The sequence below is a fragment of the Hyperolius riggenbachi genome, chromosome 3 (assembly GCF_040937935.1).
Source record: "Hyperolius riggenbachi isolate aHypRig1 chromosome 3, aHypRig1.pri, whole genome shotgun sequence".
In the NCBI taxonomy this organism is placed as follows: Eukaryota; Metazoa; Chordata; class Amphibia; order Anura; family Hyperoliidae; genus Hyperolius; species Hyperolius riggenbachi.
Genome location: NC_090648.1, coordinates 14,742,778 through 14,763,550, shown reverse-complemented (window position 1 = coordinate 14,763,550; position 20,773 = coordinate 14,742,778). Strand labels below are relative to the sequence as shown.

Sequence of the window (20,773 nt, the reverse complement as noted above, 5' to 3'; positions counted from 1 at the left end):
GGAAGCACTAGACCACCAGGGAAAGCTTAAATAACACCAGGGAGGTTAAAGGACACCCGAACCGAAAATAAACGAATGAAATAAATGATTGTATCTATCTTCCTTCTCCTAAAAATGACTTTTTAAGATATTCCACAGTTTTATTTTAAGTTTAAATCTACTTTTTAAGTTTTAACTGTTTTATTGTTTTTGCTCAGTGACACAGTCATTGAAGTATGCCAGAGCTAACATTTATGAAGTATTGACCCTTTTTATCTCTTTCCTCCTCTCAGAAGCCATTTTCAGCTAAGAAAGTGTTTTGTAGTTGGAATTTCTTATCAGTGAGGGTCACACTGTAGTCACTTCCTGTCTGAGTCAGGACTGAGTCAGCCACTTACATACCTGATATTTATCTCTTTCAGGCAGAGAAAGAAAAAAGGAACACAGCATAGTTATTTGTGTGCTAGGCACTGTACATACCCATGTCTATCTCATCATGTCACTTCAGGTATCCTTAAAGGGGAAGGACTAGACCACCAAGGAATCAATATGGCGGAGGGGAAAGCACTAGACCCCCAGGCAGGATCAGTTCTAGTAACAGTGGGGCACTGGGCAATATTAACCTGGGAAACCCCCCCCCCCCAACCAAAATGCAGCATTAGGGGCCCTTTATTGCAACCACATTTCCTCCCAGGGCCCTTGAGCCGGCTGCCCCCCCCCCCCCTTCATCAACTCCTACCCTAACTGCACTCCCTGGCTCCCCTGCTGAGTCTTTGGCAGAGTAGAATCTCACCTGTGCAGGCGGGCACACAGGGCAGTTTCTAGGCTAAATTGCAGCCAGGGCGAGGCTGTAAAAATTGCGGCCCTTTTCACACCACCCCCGTGGACTCATGAACCCTCACTCTTTAGGGACAGTCACAGGTCACAAGTAGATCTACCTACTTACTAGTGACCAGCCGCTCATCCAGGAGGAAGCAGGGACCAGGAAAACACACAGGCGAAGAGAGCCTGGAAAGCCGACTCCTCCATGGGCGCTGCGCACTGACAGCCTGCAGTACCGCTACAGGACATCAGGTGTCATGCGATGGTGACGTGATGATGACTTGGCATCTGACGCAGGCAGTCCAGGAGAAGTCAAAGAATGTGATCGCGCTGGTAAGCTGCTTTCTTCTTCCATTTGGCTGCACCACGCCTCAATAGCTCCCTAGAAGTTATGTCCTTCAGCCTGCTCCCCCTTCTCCTCTTGCCGGTCTGCGCCCAGGGCGATCGCACTGCACAAGAACCGGCTCTGCAACACCACTCAATCAGTCTGTGGATCCATGCACTCCGCGATTTCCTCCTCACAGGGGTGCCTCTCCTCCGTGACCCGGCGCATGTTATTATGTAATAAGCTGTGGGGCACAGAGAAGATGCAGCCAGCATTGGATGAAGAAGGGAGTGCACAGAACCACAGACTGAAATAGGAGCGAGCCTGAGACGCTACTCTGCCAAAGACTCTGCCCAGGCCCTGGTAGCAACAGTTAAGTTGGGGTAGGAACACCTTGGGGGCCTCTACAGGCTCTGTTCTTTTTGCCTCTATGGTAGCACCGGCCCTGCCTCCAGGGAAGGCTTATGGGGAAGGGAGGGGGGAAGCACTAGGCACCAGGGAAGCTATACAGGGAAGAAAAACTGGATACTGTTATGATCGCAGGTGAAAATATATGCTTGATTTGTAAATGCTCTGACTCATGTCCTACAATCTGATGTCAACCACTACATTTCTGCAGAAGCAGAGAAGGCACGGAGCCTGCCTGTAGGGGAGCTCTTACCCCAGTTGTGCTATGCGGTGGTGATAGCTTCAGAAATGGGCTGTCCTCCATCCTACATCTATCCTGAAGGCTCTCAAAGAAACCGACGGAACCTTCGTCATCCGGGTCAAAGCCGTCCACCATCGACGGCGCCTCTTTTTTCTCCTCAAACTCGGGGAAGCGGTTGCCTCCCCACGCCGGGGACTTCAACCTGCCAGAGAAGAAAACATGGAGCTGTTGGGTATGCCTTTAACCACTTCACCCTATAACAGACAAGATCAATTTTCACCTGTCAGTGCTCCACCCTTTTATTTGCCAATAACATTATACTACTTATCACAACAAAATGATCTAAACCTTTTTTTTTTAAACCGTATCAATGAAATTATTAAACTGTTTAAATTATGTCCCTATCACAATGTATGGCGACAATATATTATTTGGAAGTATAGGTGTTATTTTTGTATAATAAAACTAGGGAGCGCTGGACATAAATCTTAAAAATTCGGATTTTATTGTAACAAATATATATTTGTTACAATAAAATCGGGATTTTTAAGATTTATGTCCAGCGCTCCCTAGTTTTATTATACATAATTTTGTTAGTAGTGGAAGAAAGAGGTACTCCCACAGTTGAAGGAGCCGCAGGAAGAATTGTTGTGTTCTCTGGTGGATATAATTATATATAGTCCATTATACCCGTAGCGCCCCTTGTTAATATATTTTTTAGGTGTTATTTTTGTGGGGAGTTTTTTTTTTGGTCCATAATTACAAGCCCTGTAGTAAAGTAATAGTAATATTCCCTCATAAAATATAGATTAAAAAAGCTGAGTCCCTAAGGCAACTATTTATGTAATTTTTTTTAAACTGATTTTTTTTAAAGTTTTTTTTATGGGGGCTTTGGAAGTGTAAGTTATTAATTTTATTAATATTGTGTATAAGTGTATGTATGTCTCTGTATGTGTATTTTTACTTTTTGGCCACTAGATGGTGCTAGTGAATACTCCTGTTCTATAGGAAGTGTTCAAGAAAACCTGTAACTAAAAAAACTTCCCCTGGGGGGTACTCATCTCAGGTGGGAGAAGCCTTCGGATCCTATCGAGGCTTCCCCTGTCCTCCTCGGTCCCACGGCGGTCTCGCTGTGCCCCTCCGAACAGCGGGGATGTCAATATTTACCTTCCTGGCTCCAGCGCAGGCGCAGTATTGGCTCTCCACTCAGAGATAGGCGGAAATAGCCGATCGCTGTCGGCTGCTGTACTGCATAGGCCCAAGTCTCCTGCACCTGCATAGTAGAGCGGACCCGACAGAGATCAGCTATATTTGTCTATTTCCATGCTGATAGCCGCAACAGCGCCACCCGCTGGAGCCAGGGAAGGTAAATATATTAAAGAGAACCCGAGGTGGGTTTGAAGAATATTATCTGCATACAGAGGCTGGATCTGCCTATACAGCCCAGCCTCTGTTGCTATCCCAAACCCCCCTAAGGTCCCCCTGCACTCATAAATCACAGCCACGCTGCTGACAAACAGCTTGTCAGAGCTGGCTGTGTTTATCTCTATAGTGTCAGTCTGCTGCTCTCCCCGCCTCCTGCAGAACTCCAGTCCCCACCTGCATCCCTTCCCTCCCTGCTGATTGGAGGGAAGGGAGGGGGGCAGAGACCGGAGCTATGCAGGAGGCGGGGGAGCAGCTGAGACTGACACTACAGATGTAAACACAGCCTCACAGCACTGCTGTGATTTATGAGGGATTGCAGAGTGTATGGGGACCTTAGTGGGGTTAGGGATAGCAACAGAGGCTGGGATGTATAGGCATATCCAGCCTCTGTATGCAGATAACACACACCTCGGGTTCTCTTTAAGCCTTGTCAGGCTTGTCGAGGGAGGATTACGGGACGCTTCTGGGGAGCCAGCGCTGGATTGCCTGCAGCTACAGGGATGGGGGGAGCTTCATTGGGAACCCGAGGCTTCCCCCTCCCGAGGTGAGTACCCCCCAGGGGACTTTTTTTTTGATACAGGGTCTCTTTAACTTTTTTTTTTTTACATTTAACTAAATTATGACGTTTCCTGTTTTATGAATGGACGTGGCCGCTGATCCCGGCCAAGTCCATTAATTCCAGGCATTGCGATTGGGTTGGGGACCGCTCGGTCCTCTTCCCCAATCTCAGATCGCGGTGTCCCGACGTTTAATAGCGGCGGGGGTTGCGCACACGTGCAGAGCGGCAGCGGGATCGAGCGACTTATTAAAACGTCCTGGAGCCGTTAACAGGCTCAAACAGGACATTTTAATATTATTCAAAATAATAAGCAGCGCTCGATACAAAAATATGTTATGTGGCTATCATAAACATTAACCACTTCACCACTGAGGGGTTTTACCCCCTGACCACCAGAGCAATTTTCACCTTTCAGCGCTCCATCCATTCATTCGTCTATAACTTTATCATAACTTATCACAATGAAATGAACTATATCTTGTTTTTTACGCCACCAATTAGGCTTTCTTTAGGTGGGACATTATGCCAAGAATTATTTTATTCTAAATGTGTTTTAATGGGAAAATAGGAAAAATGTGGGAAAAAAATTAATTATTTTTCAGTTTCCGGCCATTATAGTTTTTAAATAATGCATGCTACTGTAATTAAAACCCATGAAATGTATGTGCCCTTTTGTCCCGGTTATAAAACCGTTTAAATTATGTCCCTATCACAATGTTTGGCGCCAATATTTTATTTGGAAATAAAGGTGCATTTTTTTCAGTTTTGTGTCCATCCCTAATTACAAGCCCATAGTTTATAAAGTAACAGTGTTATACCCTCTTGACATAAATATTGAAAAAGTTCAGTCCCTAAGGTAACTATTTATGTATTTTTTTTAATTGTAAATTTTTTAATTACAAAAAAAAAAAAAAAAAATGGGGAGTGTGGGAGGTAATGAGTTAATTTTTAGTGTAAAACTAATTTATTTCTATGTAAAAAATGCTAAGGGTGTAGTTTTACTGTTTGGCCACAAGATGGCAACAGTAACTTTTTGTTTATTGCAACCTGCGAGCGTCCTTCCGGAAGCTCGCAGGAAGTACAAGGAGGCTGTGAGTGTTTGTTTTTTCTCACAATGATCGCGCTGCCCATAGGAGAGCAGCGGGTCATTGTGGGGCTTAGATCAACGAACGGGAATGGATTTTTCCGTTCATTGATCTCCGGGCGAGCGGGCGGCGGCGTGTTTACTAGCGGCGGGCGACGTGTTTACGAGCGGGAGCGCGGGCAGCGGCGGGAGTGCGCAAAGTACAGATTTCTCCGTCCCTGGGGGTTAAAGGATGGAAAAAGGGACGGAGAAATCCGTACGGGCGGGGGTAAAGTGGTTAAGTGACCCAAGTCCGCATTGCGGGCGGTGAGCGGCAGTATTTTAGCGTACTGCACACTTTTTTGTTTTCCCGTGTGGACATAGTGTGACCACACTCCGCAAACCCTGCAAAGACTTGTATGGGCATTACATGTAACTTATTCTTTTTAAGTGATTGTCATCCAGTAGCAATATTGGTTTGACCATTTTAAAGGCACAAGTCTGATTTTTTAAGAATAAAAATACACTTTTACGCTACGGAGGCCTCTTCTTTCATCCCCAGACGACAGTGAGCTGTTGGAGGTTGCCAGCTGGAGGCAGTGTGGTGGCCATATACCCCAGAAGCAATACCAGGCCGGTTCGGCCGCATCCTCTGGTGAGTTGCTCTACGAAGGGGGGGAGACCCCATGGTGTTTTTGTGAAGTGGTATTAAGCCAGCATTTATCTGATGAACTGTTACTGAGCGCTGCTAGAACATCACAATAGGACATTTTAATAAGTCAGCCTGTCATAAAGTAATTAAAAAAAGGCTAAAAACCCACCTCTTTTCCCTCACTTCAGGTGTCCTTTAATAAGGCCAGTTTTACACTAGATGGATGCGATGTGGTCTGAGCAGATATGAGGCTTCATATAACCGTGCGCCATGGTGTGGTGACAAAGTCATATATATAGGCCCGCCCCCCACTAGCGACGTACTCCCTGCTCGGCGGGAAGTATGTCATTGGCATTCCTGTCGGTTCCCGCAGTGCACACTTACTGCGTCGCCCATTGACTTGCATTACTGCATAATCTATGTGGTAGGCACAGGTCACACGCTGCAACAGTGTGCAAGTCTCCATAGACTTGCATGGCCCTTGTTGTGAGGGAAGAGTAATGCGGGGCAACACAGTGTGCAAGGGGCCTCAAAGCAAAAGCTCAGCACCGCAAGCGAGCAAGCAGCATGGTAAAATCCCCAGTTCAGGCACAAATGAAATATACTTTATATACTCGTGTATAAGCCTAATTTTTCAGCACAAAAAAATGTGCTGAAAACCCGGGATGAGCAGAAACTACGCCAGTGCGAATTTACGCATCGTAGTTCGCATCTACACATCATAGTTTGTAGGCGAGGTTTCAAATCTACGCTTACGAATTTACGCATAACGAAGTAGTGCTAGTTTAGGCCCGCTACGCATAGTTAACATATGTATTGCGAAGTGGACTACGAATGCGTTACTCGCGTCTATTTTTCCGCGTACGATTGTATGCTTACAAAATTACGCATTGGAAAGGGGAATGTACGCATAGAAGTGTTCCCTGTATAAGCATTTAAAGAATAATTAATGCGGACATTTTTACGTATAAGGGCATACACTATGCTTCGCACTACGCGTAATTGCGTATTTTCATGCGTAGTCTATGAAATGCATACGAAGCGAATATTTGATTTCAAAGCCGTAGTTTAGTGAAGCGTAATTGCGTAAAACTACGCGTAGTTCCAGGGTAGTGAAGTTGGCTGACTACGACCATCCCTGCTGAAAAGTTACCCCTTCGGCTTATATGCGAGCAGGGCCGGGCCGAGGCATAGGCTGGAGAGGCTCCAGCCTCAGGGCGCAGTGTAGGAGGGGGCGCACAATTCATTCAGCTGTCATACCTGATTGTGTTTGAAGCAGAAAGAAATAAGAAAAGGAGATACATGACAGTGACTGTAAGCCAGACAACTAGAGATTAAGGTTTTGGGGGCCCTGGGGTGCCTCTTAGTCTAATAGCAATCAGTGTGTGACGGCTGGGGTGGGAGGGATGGAGGGGCGCACTTTGGTGTCTCAGCCTTGGATGCTGGAGGACCTTGTCCCGGCTCTGTATGCGAGTCAGTGAAGCAGAATGGATGGTGGAGCAGGTTTTGTTACTGGCAGAGGAGTGTAAGGATCATGCACTAGTAATCCTTCTCTTGTCAGCTGGTGCCCTGCTGTTTCCGTGTCCCCCCCATCCCCTGCAACATGGTGTGTGGTGTGCACAGTGCGCTGCTCAAGACTACCTGTGTCCCCTGGCTTGTGGAGCGGAGCGTGCAAGCAAGTGTCAGCGGTGCAATGATCGGGGATTCTTCCTGTGTGGCAATCGCTGTCTCTCATATCTATGATGCAATCTATTGGCGTCTTAAGACACATCCTTCATCCTTGGGGCATATCTGGCTATGGGGAGGAGGGCTGACTTGTACTGGAGGCGCATCTGGCTTTTACGCGAGTCAATCACTTTTTCCTGGTTTCTGAGGGGAAAGTGGGTACTTCGGCTTATACGTGGGTCAGCTTATATGCGAGTATATACGGTAATTTTAAAGAGAACCTGTAACAAAGTTCCCCTGGGGGGTACTCACCTGGGGAGGGGGAAGCCTCAGGGTCCCAATGAGGCTTCCCCTTCCCCTGTAGCTGCAGGAAGTCCAGCGCTGGCTCCCCCGAAGTGTCCTCCCTCGGGCAAGCCTGATAAGCGCTGATTTATTTACCTTTCCTGGCTCCAGCGGGGGTGCTGTTGCGGCTTTCCACACGGAGACTTACACCTGCGCAGTAGAACGGGCCGACAGCGATCCGGCCTATCCGAGCGGAGAGCCGATACTGCGCCTGCCCTGGAGCCGAGAAGGTAAATATTTACATCTTGGATGTTCGGGGAGCTTTATCTCCACCGCCGTGGGACCAAGGAGGATGGGGGAAGCCTCAACAGGATCCGAAGGCATCCCCCACCCGAGGTGAGTACCCCCCAGGGGAGGTTTTTCTCATTACAGGTTTTCTTTAAATTCAATTTTCATGAAAAAAAATTTTTTATAAATGAAACTGCTTGTCAACAATTCATACAAACTTTGTACAAACAAAGATTGTTCATAACTGAAGAAGTAAAGCAGAGGAGAATGTTTTCAAGACAGCAGTATTCATAGAGAGGTGCACCCGGGCGTCATCAGAGGAGGCGCTAAAACAAGTTCAGCTGCAGCAGAATCTCTTTATAGTGAACTCCAAGGGACCGGGAAAAGTAGTTTACTATATCAAAGGTTTACTATATCAGAAAGTGTCATACTCAAGCACATAGGGCTTGTTTCACTAAGGCAAATAGCATGCCTTATCAAAGTTAACACGCCTTATCAGAGTAGCATAGCGAGCATTACGAACCCGCAGGGGCTCAGGGCAGGACGAGTGGAGCTCTCGCCATTGCCAATTAGCAGGCATAAGTTCGCTATGCTACTCTGATAGGGAGTGTTATCTCTTATAAGGTGTGCTATTTGTCTTAGTGAATCAAGCCCAAAATGTCAATAATTGGGAGTAATTTTTATTTTCAATGCTACAGCAAGGGAGCACAGACAGCGTCTAGGCTAGATCACAATGCACAGTGCTCAATATGCAGGGATTTGCATGCAATAATCATGCAACAGCTTGCACAAGAAGCATAGATCTCACCAGTTAATGCAGATACAGTGCTGATACGGTGCTCCTCTGTCCACATTTCTGTGCAGCCTGGATACTGTAGCGTTGCAGCCATGCACAAGCAAGTCAGAGATGACAGGCAATTCCCTCAGTAATCAGGCAGCAGCTTACACAGGAAGCATAGGTCTTACCTACTGTAATTATAGAGTGCTCCTCTGTCCACATTTCTGGACAGACAGCCTGGATGATGCTGTAGCGGTGCAGCCATGCACAAGCAAGTCACAGATGATAGGCAATTCCCTCAGTAATCAGGAAACAGCTTACACAGGAAGCATAGGTCTTACCTACTGTAATTATAGTGTGCTCCTCTGTCCACATTTCTGGACAGACAGCCTGGATGATACTGTAGCATTGTATCCATGCACAAGCAAGTCACAGATGACAGGCAGTTCCCTCAGTAATCAGGTAGCAGCTTGCACAGGGAGCACAGGTCTCACTGGTGTTTTTGACGCAATCTTCGCAGGCCCAGAGTAGTGTGCAGATAGTGAGCAGGCTACAAGTGGCTGCCAGCCCCACCCACAGCTCATGGATCTCCGACTGATGTATAATGCATGCTACCGCCCATTTTCCACTATAGCCGGATACAGAATACTTCAGGACCCAAAAAACAGGTTTACTATAACAGAAGTTCTATTATATCTGAAAATCTGGATTTACTATACCAGGCGTTACGCCCATATATTTATAATGGGGCTTGGCCAGACCTGGACTTTTAGTTTACTATACCTGAAGTTCTGTTATATCCGAGTTTATTATGATGAGACTATACTGTATTTAGTGCAAAGTAAAAAAAAAAACACTAACACCCAATTCTGCTTGTTGGGTTCCTTTCCCCCTCAGCCATTCTGTGTGACAGCTAGACATGGCATACAACAGCTTGTTTAATGTGTTTACAGCAGTCCAACGCGCACAATGTTCATTACTGACACTTCTAAAGTCAGCAGAAAATACACCTGGGCTCTCAGAATGGTACGAGAATTCCACATAGATAAATAGCCTAAGCTAAGCATCACTGGGAGGGCGGGGCTACAAACCAATACACAGCAATATATAGATGTTTCAAATGCAGAAACCAGGAAAATCACCAAACACTACATGCGATTCTGATTTCAATTTTTAATCGTTTTTCACATGAGATTCCAATTTTTAATTGGTGCTGCATTTTTTCTTTTGCTAGCAGCCATGGAAAATCTGATTCGCAAATCGGATTTGCAGTGTGCAGGGAGCCTAAGGCCTCTTGCACACTACATGCAATGCCGATTGTTTATCTGATCCAATTTTAGATTCCGATTAAAAAACGTACTGCATGCTGTTACTTTTTTTTTTAATCGGAATAAAAAAATTGGGCGTATAAAAAAAAATCGGAATCGCATGTGTTGTGCAAGAGGCCTAAGGACTTGTTCACACATAGGCCTCTTGCACACTACATGCAATTCCGATTTGCGATTTTGAATCGGTACGGCATGCTGCATTTTTCTTCTTATTTTGATAACATCCAGGGAAAATCGGAATCGCAAATTGCATTTACAGTGTGCAGGGAGTGCAGCAGGGCGATCAGACTACCCCCCTTTTTTCCCCACTAGGGGGATGTCCTGCTGGGGGGGTCTGATCGCCGCCGGCTGCAGTTGCTTAGCGGGGGGGGGAAGGGCTCTTCAAAGCCCCCCTCCGCAGCGTTCTCCGCCGTCTCTCCCGCTCCCTCCCCCTGTGAGCTGCGCAGGACGGATTTCCGTCCTGCGCATTGAAGGATAGGCTTCAGCTTATTATATGCCAGCGATCCCCGGTCAATCAGAGGCCGGGGATCGCCGATGTGCCTTACGGCGCTGCTGCGCAGCAGCGCCGTATGATGTAAACAGCAGGGATTTCTTCCCCGCCTGTTAACATTTTGCCGGCGATCTGCGATCGGCGGCTCTCCGGCTGTTCGCGGAGACACCCTCCGTGAACTGACATGGAAAGGCCGCTCGATCGAGCGGCCGTTTCCATGGTAACCCGCAGATGACCAGTTTACGCCAATCGGCGTTAGCTGGTCGTCAAGAGGTTAAAGCGCTGGCGACTTTAATCACCTTAAAAGCGCTAGTGAGTGTTCTCACATGAGCGATGAGCTTTCTATTGAATCGCAAACGCGGCTCCTGCACAATTTTCTGAGTGTTTGTGATTCAATAGAACATATAGGGAAATCGCAGAGCGCTTGAAAAAGCGATTTGAATTGCGATTTCACAAGCACTTTTATGAATAACTACATTGTATTTATTCTGCTCTGGGTCAAAGAGTTCACTTCCTGACTGACGCTTTTCTAAGAAAAAAGCGCAGAGAAGACCGCTCACCAAATCGCCAACTGTAATGTGAACGAGGCCTAAAAGTGGGTTTTCTGAATAATTGACTGAATTCTGCTATATGTCATTACAGGGCCTTCTTAAGGTGGCCATACACTGGTCGATCTGCCATCAGATTCGACCAACAGATAGATCACTCTCTGATCAGAGAGGGATCGTATGACTGCCTTTACTGCAAACAGATTGTGAATCGATTTCATTATGAAACCGATCACAATCTGTGAAGCTGCAGCTGCTGCCGCCGCCTGCCCGCCAGCTATACATTACCTGCTCCGGTCGGCGCGAGTCCCCTGGTCTCCGCAGTCTTCTTCTCTGCGCTGGGCTCCGGGTTCCGGCTGGCTTCACAGAACTTCCTGTCCAGGGGAAGTTTAAACAGTAGAGGGCGCTCTACTGTTTAAACTTCCTGCCAGGACAGGAAGTTCAGTGAAGCTGCAGCCCTGGAGCCCAGAGTGGAGAAGAAGACAGTGGAGACCGGGGAGTCGTGCCGGCCGGAGCAGGTAATGTATTGCCGCTAGCGTCAGTCATTGGAACGCTGCTATCGACGCACTCCCGACCCGCTGCCGATCGAGAAAAACCTTCCGCACAGAAGGCTCGACGGGAATCGACGGGAACGATTGATATCGGACGGAAATCGATCATTCTGTCAGCGTTTGCGCAACGATTTCACAGCAGATTAGATCACAGTGATCGAATCTGCTGTATATCGGCGGGAAAATCGTTAGGTGTACGGGCCCCTTTAATTATTTAATAGATTAGATTAAATTTTCTGTAATAAAATGTGTATAACGTTTGGTACATGATGTATGCCCAATGGCAGGTAATATCGATCACATGAATCCTTTCACTTACCTCAGATATCTGAATGAGCAGCAATCAGGCCACCACTAGCATTGTATGAGGCACATGCAGTACAGAGCTATGGGAGCCTTGATGGCGTACTTCTACCCCCTGCAGCCTGACTGCACACAACCTGTGATAAACAATGGCTGTGCTGGATCAAATACCATAAGCCCTCCTTCACATTATACGCGTTGCTGTGCGCATTTCCGCAATCCGTATGGCGTGCATCATGCAAGAATCTATGCTAATGCAGCAAGCATGTTTCAGCAAAGCGCAGCGCTGACCCGGTCACTACAGTGAATGGGATCAGCAACGCACAGATGGCGTGCAATTGCGGGCTTTGCTTCCCCTTCGCACAGCCATCTGTGCTTTGGAGTGTGAACAAGGCATAAAACAGATGAATGTCAATCAGTCCTTATTCTTGAGGCCACTGGCACATTGCGTTGGCCTATTTTACCGCAAGCCAACGGTACGCCAATGAAAGTCTATGGGGCTTTTCATACCTCGCGTGGGCTGGAAGTGTCTAATTCCCCGCAAAAGCGTGTTGCTGGGTAACATGTGCGGCGAACAGGAAGTCATGTAAGTCTATGGCAACGCATATTGTTTAAAATGTTATGGTGTTCACGTTGCGGCGTGCATGCGGGGTAGCATATTTTTTCACTACACTTCTGCGCAATTCGATTTTTGGCCACAGGAAGTGAGCGCTAGAGAGCCTTATTTCCTGCTTGGCTTGCAGCCAGAAGGAGTATTACTGCGCATTGCCACGGTAATCTCTGATGGCTATTTTTTTGCTAAGCGCCGGTATTAGAGCGTTGCAGTATGATGAACGCAATGCTCTAATAACGCCGGCTAGTAGTGAGAAACCGGCCTGAATGTTTATAACAAATTTAACAACGAATCTGTTAAACAACATTGTGCAGTGTATGCCTAGCAAAATGGAAGAGTGGGGCTGCACATGGAATGGGAGGGGGCTGCTGTACATGGATGTTACACATGGAAGAGGGGGCTGCACATGGAATGGGAGGGGCTGCTGTACATGGATGTTACACATAGAAGAGGGGGCTGCACATGGAATGGGAGGGGGCTGCTGTACACATGGATGTTACACATGGAAGAGGGGGCTGCCCATGGAATGGTAGGGGCTGCTGTACACATGGATGTTACACATGGAAGAGGGGGCTGCACATGGAATGGTAGGGGCTGCTGTACACATGGATGTTACACATGGAAGAGGGGGCTGCCCATGGAATGGTAGGGGCTGCTGTACACATGGATGTTACACATGGAAGAGGGGGCTGCACATGGAATGGGAGGGGGCTGTTGTACATGGATGTTACACATGGAAGAGGGGGCTGCCCATGGAATGGTAGGGGCTGCTGTACACATGGATGTTACACATGGAAGAGGGGGCTGCACATGGAATGGGAGGGGGCTGTTGTACATGGATGTTACACATGGAAGAGGGGGCTGCACATGGAATGGAAGGAGGCTGTTGTACATGGATGTTACACATGGAAGAGGGGGCTGCACATGGAATGGGAAGGACTGCTGTACATGGATGTTACACATGAAAGATGGGGCTGCACATGGAATGGGAGGGGGGCTGCTGTACACATGGATGTTACATATGGAAGAGTGGGGCTGAACATGGAATGGGAGGGGGGCTGCTGTACACATGGATGTTACATATGTAAGAGTGGGGCTGCACATGGAATGGGAGGGGGCTGCTGCACATGGATGTTACACATGGAAGAGGGGGCTGCACATGGAATGGGAGGGACTGATGTACATGGATGTTACACATGGAAGAGAGGGCTGCACATGGAATGGGAGGGACTGCTGTACATGGATGTTACACATGGAAGAGAGGGCTGCACATGGAATGGGAGGGACTGCAGTACATGGATGTTACACACGGAAGAGGGGGCTGAACATGGAATGGGAGGGGCTGCTGTACATGGATGTTACACATGGAAGAGAGGGCTGCACATGGAATGGGAGGGACTGATGTACATGGATGTTACACATGGAAGAGAGGGCTGCACATGGAATGGGAGGGACTGCTGTACATGGATGTTACGCATTGGAAGAGGGGGCTGCCCATGGAATGGTAGGGGCTGCTGTACACATGGATGTTACACATGGAAGAGGGGGCTGCCCATGGAATGGTAGGGGCTGCTGTACATGGATGTTACACATGGAAGAGAGGGCTGCACATGGAATGGGAGGGGCTGCTGTACATGGATGTTACACATGGAAGAGGGGGCTGCCCATGGAATGGTAGGGGCTGCTGTACATGGATGTTACACATGGAAGAGGGGGCTGCACATGGAATGGGAGGAGGCTGTTGTACATGGATGTTACACATGGAAGAGGGGGCTGAACATGGAATGGGAGGGGGCTGATGTACATGGATGTTACACATGGAAGAGGGGGCTGCCCATGGAATGGTAGGGGCTGCTGTACACATGGATGTTACACATGGAAGAGGGGGCTGCCCATGGAATGGTAGGGGCTGCTGTACATGGATGTTACACATGGAAGAGGGGGCTGCCCATGGAATGGGAGGGGGCTGCTGTACACATGGATGTTACACATGGAAGAGGGGGCTGCCCATGGAATGGTAGGGGCTGCTGTACATGGATGTTACACATGGAAGAGGGGGCTGCCCATGGAATGGGAGGGGGCTGCTGTACACATGGAAGAGGGGGCTGCCCATGGAATGGTAGGGGGCTGCTGTACACATGGATGTTACACATGGAAGAGGGGGCTGCACATGGAATGGGAGGGGGCTGTTGTACACATGGAAGTTACACATGGAAGAGAGGGCTGCACATAGAATGGGAGGGGGCTGTTGTACATGGATGTTACACATGGAAGAGGGGGCTGAACATGGAATGGGAGGGGGCTGCTGTACATGGATGTTACACATGGAAGTGGGGGCTGCACATGGAATGGGAGGCGGCTGCTGTACACATGGATGTTACACATGGAAGAGGGGGCTGCACATGGAATGGGAGGGGGCTGCTGTACATGGATGTTACACATGGAAGAGGGGGCTGCACATAGAATGGGAGGGGCTGCTGTACATGGATGCTACACATGGAAGAGGGGGCTGCACGTGGAATGGGAGGGTCTGCTGTACATGGATGTTACACATGGAAGAGGGGGCTGCACATGGAATTGGAGGGGGCTGCTGTACATGGATGTTACACATGTAAGAGGGGCTGCACATGGAATGGGAGGGGGCTGTTGTACACATGGAAGTTACACATGGAAGAGGGGGCTTCCCATGGAATGGTAGGGGGCTGCTGTACACATGGATGTTACACATGGAAAAGGGGGCTGCACATGGAATGGGAGGGGGCTGTTGTACATGGATGTTACACATGGAAGAGGGGGCTGCACATGGAATGGAAGGAGGCTGTTGTACATGGATGTTACACATGGAAGAGGGGGCTGCACATGGAATGGGAAGGACTGCTGTACATGGATGTTACACATGAAAGATGGGGCTGCACATGGAATGGGAGGGGCTGCTGTACATGGATGTTACACATGGAAGAGGGGGCTGCACATGGAATGGAAGGGGGCTGCTGTACATGGATGTTACACATGGAAGAGGGGGCTGCACATAGAATGGGAGGGGCTGCTGCACATGGATGTTACACATGGAAGAGGGGGCTGCACATGGAATGGGAGGGACTGATGTACATGGATGTTACACATGGAAGAGAGGGCTGCACATGGAATGGGAGGGACTGCTGTACATGGATGTTACACATGGAAGAGAGGGCTGCACATGGAATGGGAGGGACTGCAGTACATGGATGTTACACACGGAAGAGGGGGCTGCACATGGAATGGGAGGGGCTGCTGTACATGGATGTTACACATGGAAGAGAGGGCTGCACATGGAATGGGAGGGACTGATGTACATGGATGTTACACATGGAAGAGAGGGCTGCACATGGAATGGGAGGGACTGCTGTACATGGATGTTACGCATTGGAAGAGGGGGCTGCACATGGAATGGGAGGGGCTGCTGTACATGGATGTTACACATAGAAGAGGGGGCTGCACATGGAATGGGAGAGGCTGCTGTACATGGATGTTACGCACATGGAAGAGAGGGCTGCACATGGAATGGGAGGGAGTGATGCACATGGATGTTACTCATGGAATGAGGGGGGTGGGACTGCTGCACATGGAAGGAGAACCACAAGAGAACTGGCCTAGGAAAACTGTACACGGCCAGTAAAGGCAAATATGCAGGATGAGAAGAGGTAACATGCCCTGTGGTCCTGAAGAGGTCTGTGATAGTTTTATGACGCAATAAAACAAATACTGATCCAGATTCTTCCTGTGTTATCCCGTGCTGGAACATCGAGGCCATTCCGCCCGGCTGCCTTCTCCTCTGTTGCGGTGAGCAGAGTCATGTGAAGTATGTGGAAGATCACATGCCAAGAACAGGAGGGCACAAGGCCGAGGTCTGAGGAGGATTCTACAGGTCTTCAGAAGTCAGAATGAGGGCCCTTCAGCCACCTGAGTTGGCTGGAGGAAGATGCCACAGATATTTTCCAGGGTGTGGCAGCGGAGTGACGGATGGTGAGCACAGGTCCTGCGTGTACCCGGAGGCAGCAGCCCACAGTACAGCCTGCTATTGCCCTCTGCAGACCACAGTACAGCACAGTACAGGCTGCTGCTATTGCCCTCTGCAGACCACAGTACAGCACAGTACAGGCTGCTGCTATTCCCCTCTGCAGAACACAGTACAGTACTGTACAGGCTGCTGCTATTCCCCTCTGCAGACCACAGTACAGCACAGTACAGGCTGCTACTATTCCCCTCTGCAGAACACAGTACAGCACAGTACAGGCTGCTGCTATTCCCCTCTGCAGACCACAGTACAGCACAGTACAGGCTGCTGCTATTCCCCTCTGCAGACCACAGTACAGCACAGTACAGGCTGCTGCTATTCCCCTCTGCAGAACACAGTACAGCACAGTACAGGCTGCTGCTATTCCCCTCTGCAGACCACAGTACAGCACAGTACAGGCTGCTGCTATTCCCCTCTGCAGACCACAGTACAGCACAGTACAGGCTGCTGCTATTCCCCTCTGCAGACCACAGTACAGCACAGTACGGGCTGCTACTATTCCCCTCTGCAGACCACAGTACAGCACAGTACAGGCTGCTGCTATTCCCATCTGCAGACCACAGTACAGCACAGTACAGGCTGCTACTATTCCCCTCTGCAGACCACAGTACAGCACAGTAAAGGCTGCTGATATTCCCCTCTGCAGACCACAGTACAGCACAGTACAGGCTGCTGCTATTCCCCTCTGCAGACCACAGTACAGGCTGCTGCTATTCCCCTCTGCAGACCACAGTACAGCACAGTACAGGCTGCTGCTATTCCCCTCTGCAGAAGGTCCTGGGTATACCCGGAGGCAGCAGACCACAGTACAGCACAGTACAGGCTGCTGCTATTCCCCTCTGCAGACCACAGTATAGCACAGTACAGTACAGCCTGCTGCTATTCCCCTCTGCAGACCACAGTACAGCACAGTACAGGCTGCTGCTATTCCCCTCTGCAGAAGGTCCTGGGTATACCCGGAGGCAGCAGACCACAGTACAGCACAGTACAGGCTGCTGCTATTCCCCTCTGCAGACCACAGTATAGCACAGTACAGTACAGCCTGCTGCTATTCCCCTCTGCAGACCACAGTACAGCACAGTACAGGCTGCTGCTATTCCCCTCTGCAGAAGGTCCTGGGTATACCCGGAGGCAGCAGACCACAGTACAGCACGGCACAGGCTGCTGCTATTCCCCTCTGCAGACCACAGTATAGCCCAGTACAGTCTGCTGCTATTCCCCTCTGCAGACCACAGTACAGCACAGTACAGTCTGCTGCTATTCCCCTCTGCAGACCACAGTACAGGCTGCTGCTATTCCCATCTGCAGAGAGGGTGATGACAGCTGACATTTGTCACAGGCTTCTGTCCTACATTCCATCACTAGCTTACACTGAGACAGGGAGTAAAGCGAAATACTCCCCACCTGATGGAGGAAGATGGATCCAGCAACGTCTTCCTGACAAGTGTTCCACAATCCATCTTCCGGGTGGTGGGTACATGCAGGGCAGGGATCTTTACCATTTGATCCTCCATCTGATCAAGCCCGAAGGAGGAAGTGTGCGGTGTTGAGTCCAATAGGACGCATGCAAGCTGTGTGGCGCGCAGGGCGGACAATGGACTTATGGGTAACTAACCCCCTCTCTCCCAGCCGCATAGCTGAGGCAATTTAAGCCTCACTTAAATCACGTAGTCCTTAGGGACTCGTGACTATTCGTGAGCCCATGCCTGCCAGTAATTTGCCTTTTTTAATCGGGAAGAATACAGTGTATTTTGTTGTAAAGTGCGCCCCCCTCCCCCCCATTATTTGCGTGCATAATGCGAAATTACGAAAAATTCATTCACCACTCATGTAATGAAAGTCAATAGCATGGTGGCGTAGTGTTTAGAGCTCTCACCTTGCAGCGCTGGGTCCCCAGTTCAAATCCCACCAAGGCACTATCTGCACGGAGTTTGTATGTTCTCCCCGGAGTACATTTGAAATCGGCACCGGGAGACTTGGGCGCATGATACAGCGGTATATGGCTAATCCTGCTTCTGCACAAGTCCGGGCCGATTTAATTACTATTCCCCCTCCAGGCCGACATGGATAGTGGGGGAATGAAATAATTCGGCTTCCAGCGATTGCTGGAGGCCGAATTATGTTTTTAAGCAACCTCGGCTCCGTCTTCTGACGGCTCCGACGTTACTCACTGAGCGCTGCAATAGGAGTGATTCCTATTGTAGTCTATGGAGGCGCCGGCTGCGCCCAAATCTAGCAGCGCTGAAAAGCACTGCTCTGTCTTCCCGTGTCTACGTGGGTTTCCTCCAGGCACTCCGGTTTCCACCCACATTCCAAAAACATACAGATAAGTTAATTGGCTTCCCCCGAAATTGGCCCTAGACTACAATACATGCACTACATGATACACACAGACATATGACTATGGTAGGGATTAGATTGTGAGCTTTTTTGAGGGACAGTTGAAGAGACTTTGTATTCAAGAAAGAGAGCTCTTTTGGATACTTGCCTCCGGAGGGGGAAGTCTCAGGGTCCCAATGAGGCTTCCCTGACCCCTGAAGCTGAATTCCAGGACTGGCTCTCCCCCGACAAGCCGTGATATATTTACCTCTCCGGGATCCAGCGCAGGCGGCTCTTGGGGTTATGGCGGGAATAGCCGAGCCTGATCGTATCCGAGGGGATCAATCGGGTTCGGCTGTTTCCCCCATAACCCAAATGAAGAGCGGCTCGTACACCTGCGCAGGATCGCGGTGGGGAAATATTTATCTTGCCGCACTTTGAGGGACCCTGCCAGGCTAACGGAGGGACAGAGGAGGATGGGGAAGCCTTGTTAGGATCCACCGAGGTGAGGTTTAGTTACAGGTTTTCAGCCTTCAGTCGTTTTCACTTTATGCATCCGAGCAATGTTCACCTCCCATTCATTAGCCTATAACTTTATCACTACTTATCACAATGAACTGATCTATATCTTGTTTTTTCCGCCACCAATTAGGCTTTCTTTGGGGGGGTACATTTTGCTAAGAGCCACTTTACTGTAAATGCATTTTAACAGTAAGAATAAGAAAAAAAATGGAAAAAAATCATTATTTGTCAGTTTTCGGCCATTATAGTTTTAAAATAATACATGCCTCCATAATTAAAACCCACGTATTGTATTTGCCCATATGTCCCGGTTATTTCACCGTTTAAATTATGTCCCTATCACAACGTATCGCGACAATATTTTATTTCTAAATAAAAGAGCATTTTTTCCGTTTTGCATCCATCACTATTTACAAGCTTATAAAAAAAAAATAGAGAGAAATATTTCATCTTTACATAGATATTTAAAAAGTTTAGACCCTTAGGTAAATATTTATGTGTTGTTGTTTTTTTTTTTATAGTAATGTTTTTTTGTTTTTTTTTATTAAACATTTTATGTGGGCATTTTTGGGAGGGTGGGATATAAATAGTGTTTTATTTGGGGAAATATTTGTGTATTGTAATGTTTTTTTACTTTTACTTGTAGTTTTACTTTTTGGCCACAAGATGGCAATCTTGAATTTGTTTACATGACGTCACTCTAAGCGTACAATGTACGCTTAGAGGGACATAGCTTCAGAAAAAGCGTAGCTTCCGAGAGAAGCTGTCGCTTTTTCAGCAGGGGAGAGGAATCAGTGATCGGGCACCATAGCCCGATACATTGATTCCTGGGCTACCGAATCCGGGAGCGTGCGGACGCGCACGTGGCCCCCTGGACGTAGGTACTACGTCCTGGAGGCATAAATGGTTAAGTGACAAGATAATAGACTCTTTGCAGCGCTACATGAATGTTAGCGCTAAATAAATACTAAATAATAATAAATTCACTAAAATTCACATTTTTGTGTTTTCACATGCATGAGAAGAAATCTTACAGGCCCGTTTGCACTGTGCTCGGCGTGAGTCTTGCGAGATGCGATTGTAGCACAGCTGTTATGCGAGACACATCCGAATCACTCTAGTGATGCCAAGTATGCATGATGCATTTAATTCTTTCCACATATATGAATCGGACAACAGCCGAAACGGGCCTTACTAGCTTGTGTCAACTTCAGCACTGTGCGTGTATAAGCCCCCACCACAACCCTTAGAGTGTACGCTTACCAAAGTGATACAAGACCAATATTATTTGCCGCTTTCACACTAACAACCAGCGTTTTTGCTGAGGTGCAATCGCACCGCCAAAAACAGCCTACAGAGATTACCGTGGCAAAGCGCGGAAATCACACTTCTGGCTGCAAGGCAAGCAGGAAGTAAGGTTCTCTAGCGCTCACTTCCTGCGGCCAAAGAACGAATTGCACAGAAGTGCATTGAAAAAATACACTTCCGCGCATGTGCACCACAATGCAAAACAGAAGAGGCTGCCCTCTCCATAGTACAGAACATGCTGCTTATTCAC

The 20,773-nt window shown here is 48.4% G+C and overlaps 1 protein-coding gene across 2 annotated transcripts in view; it reads right to left on the bottom strand.

Moving 5' to 3' along the window:
- INCA1 (inhibitor of CDK, cyclin A1 interacting protein 1) overlaps nt 1–20,773 on the bottom strand; it is a 47,663-nt gene that overhangs the window by 8,400 nt on the left and 18,490 nt on the right. For both annotated transcript variants that reach the window (XM_068273891.1, XM_068273890.1), the window contains exon 6: nt 1,788–1,977. In XM_068273891.1, the coding sequence (XP_068129992.1) occupies nt 1,788–1,977 (190 nt within the window). The remainder of the gene's footprint in view (nt 1–1,787; nt 1,978–20,773) is intronic.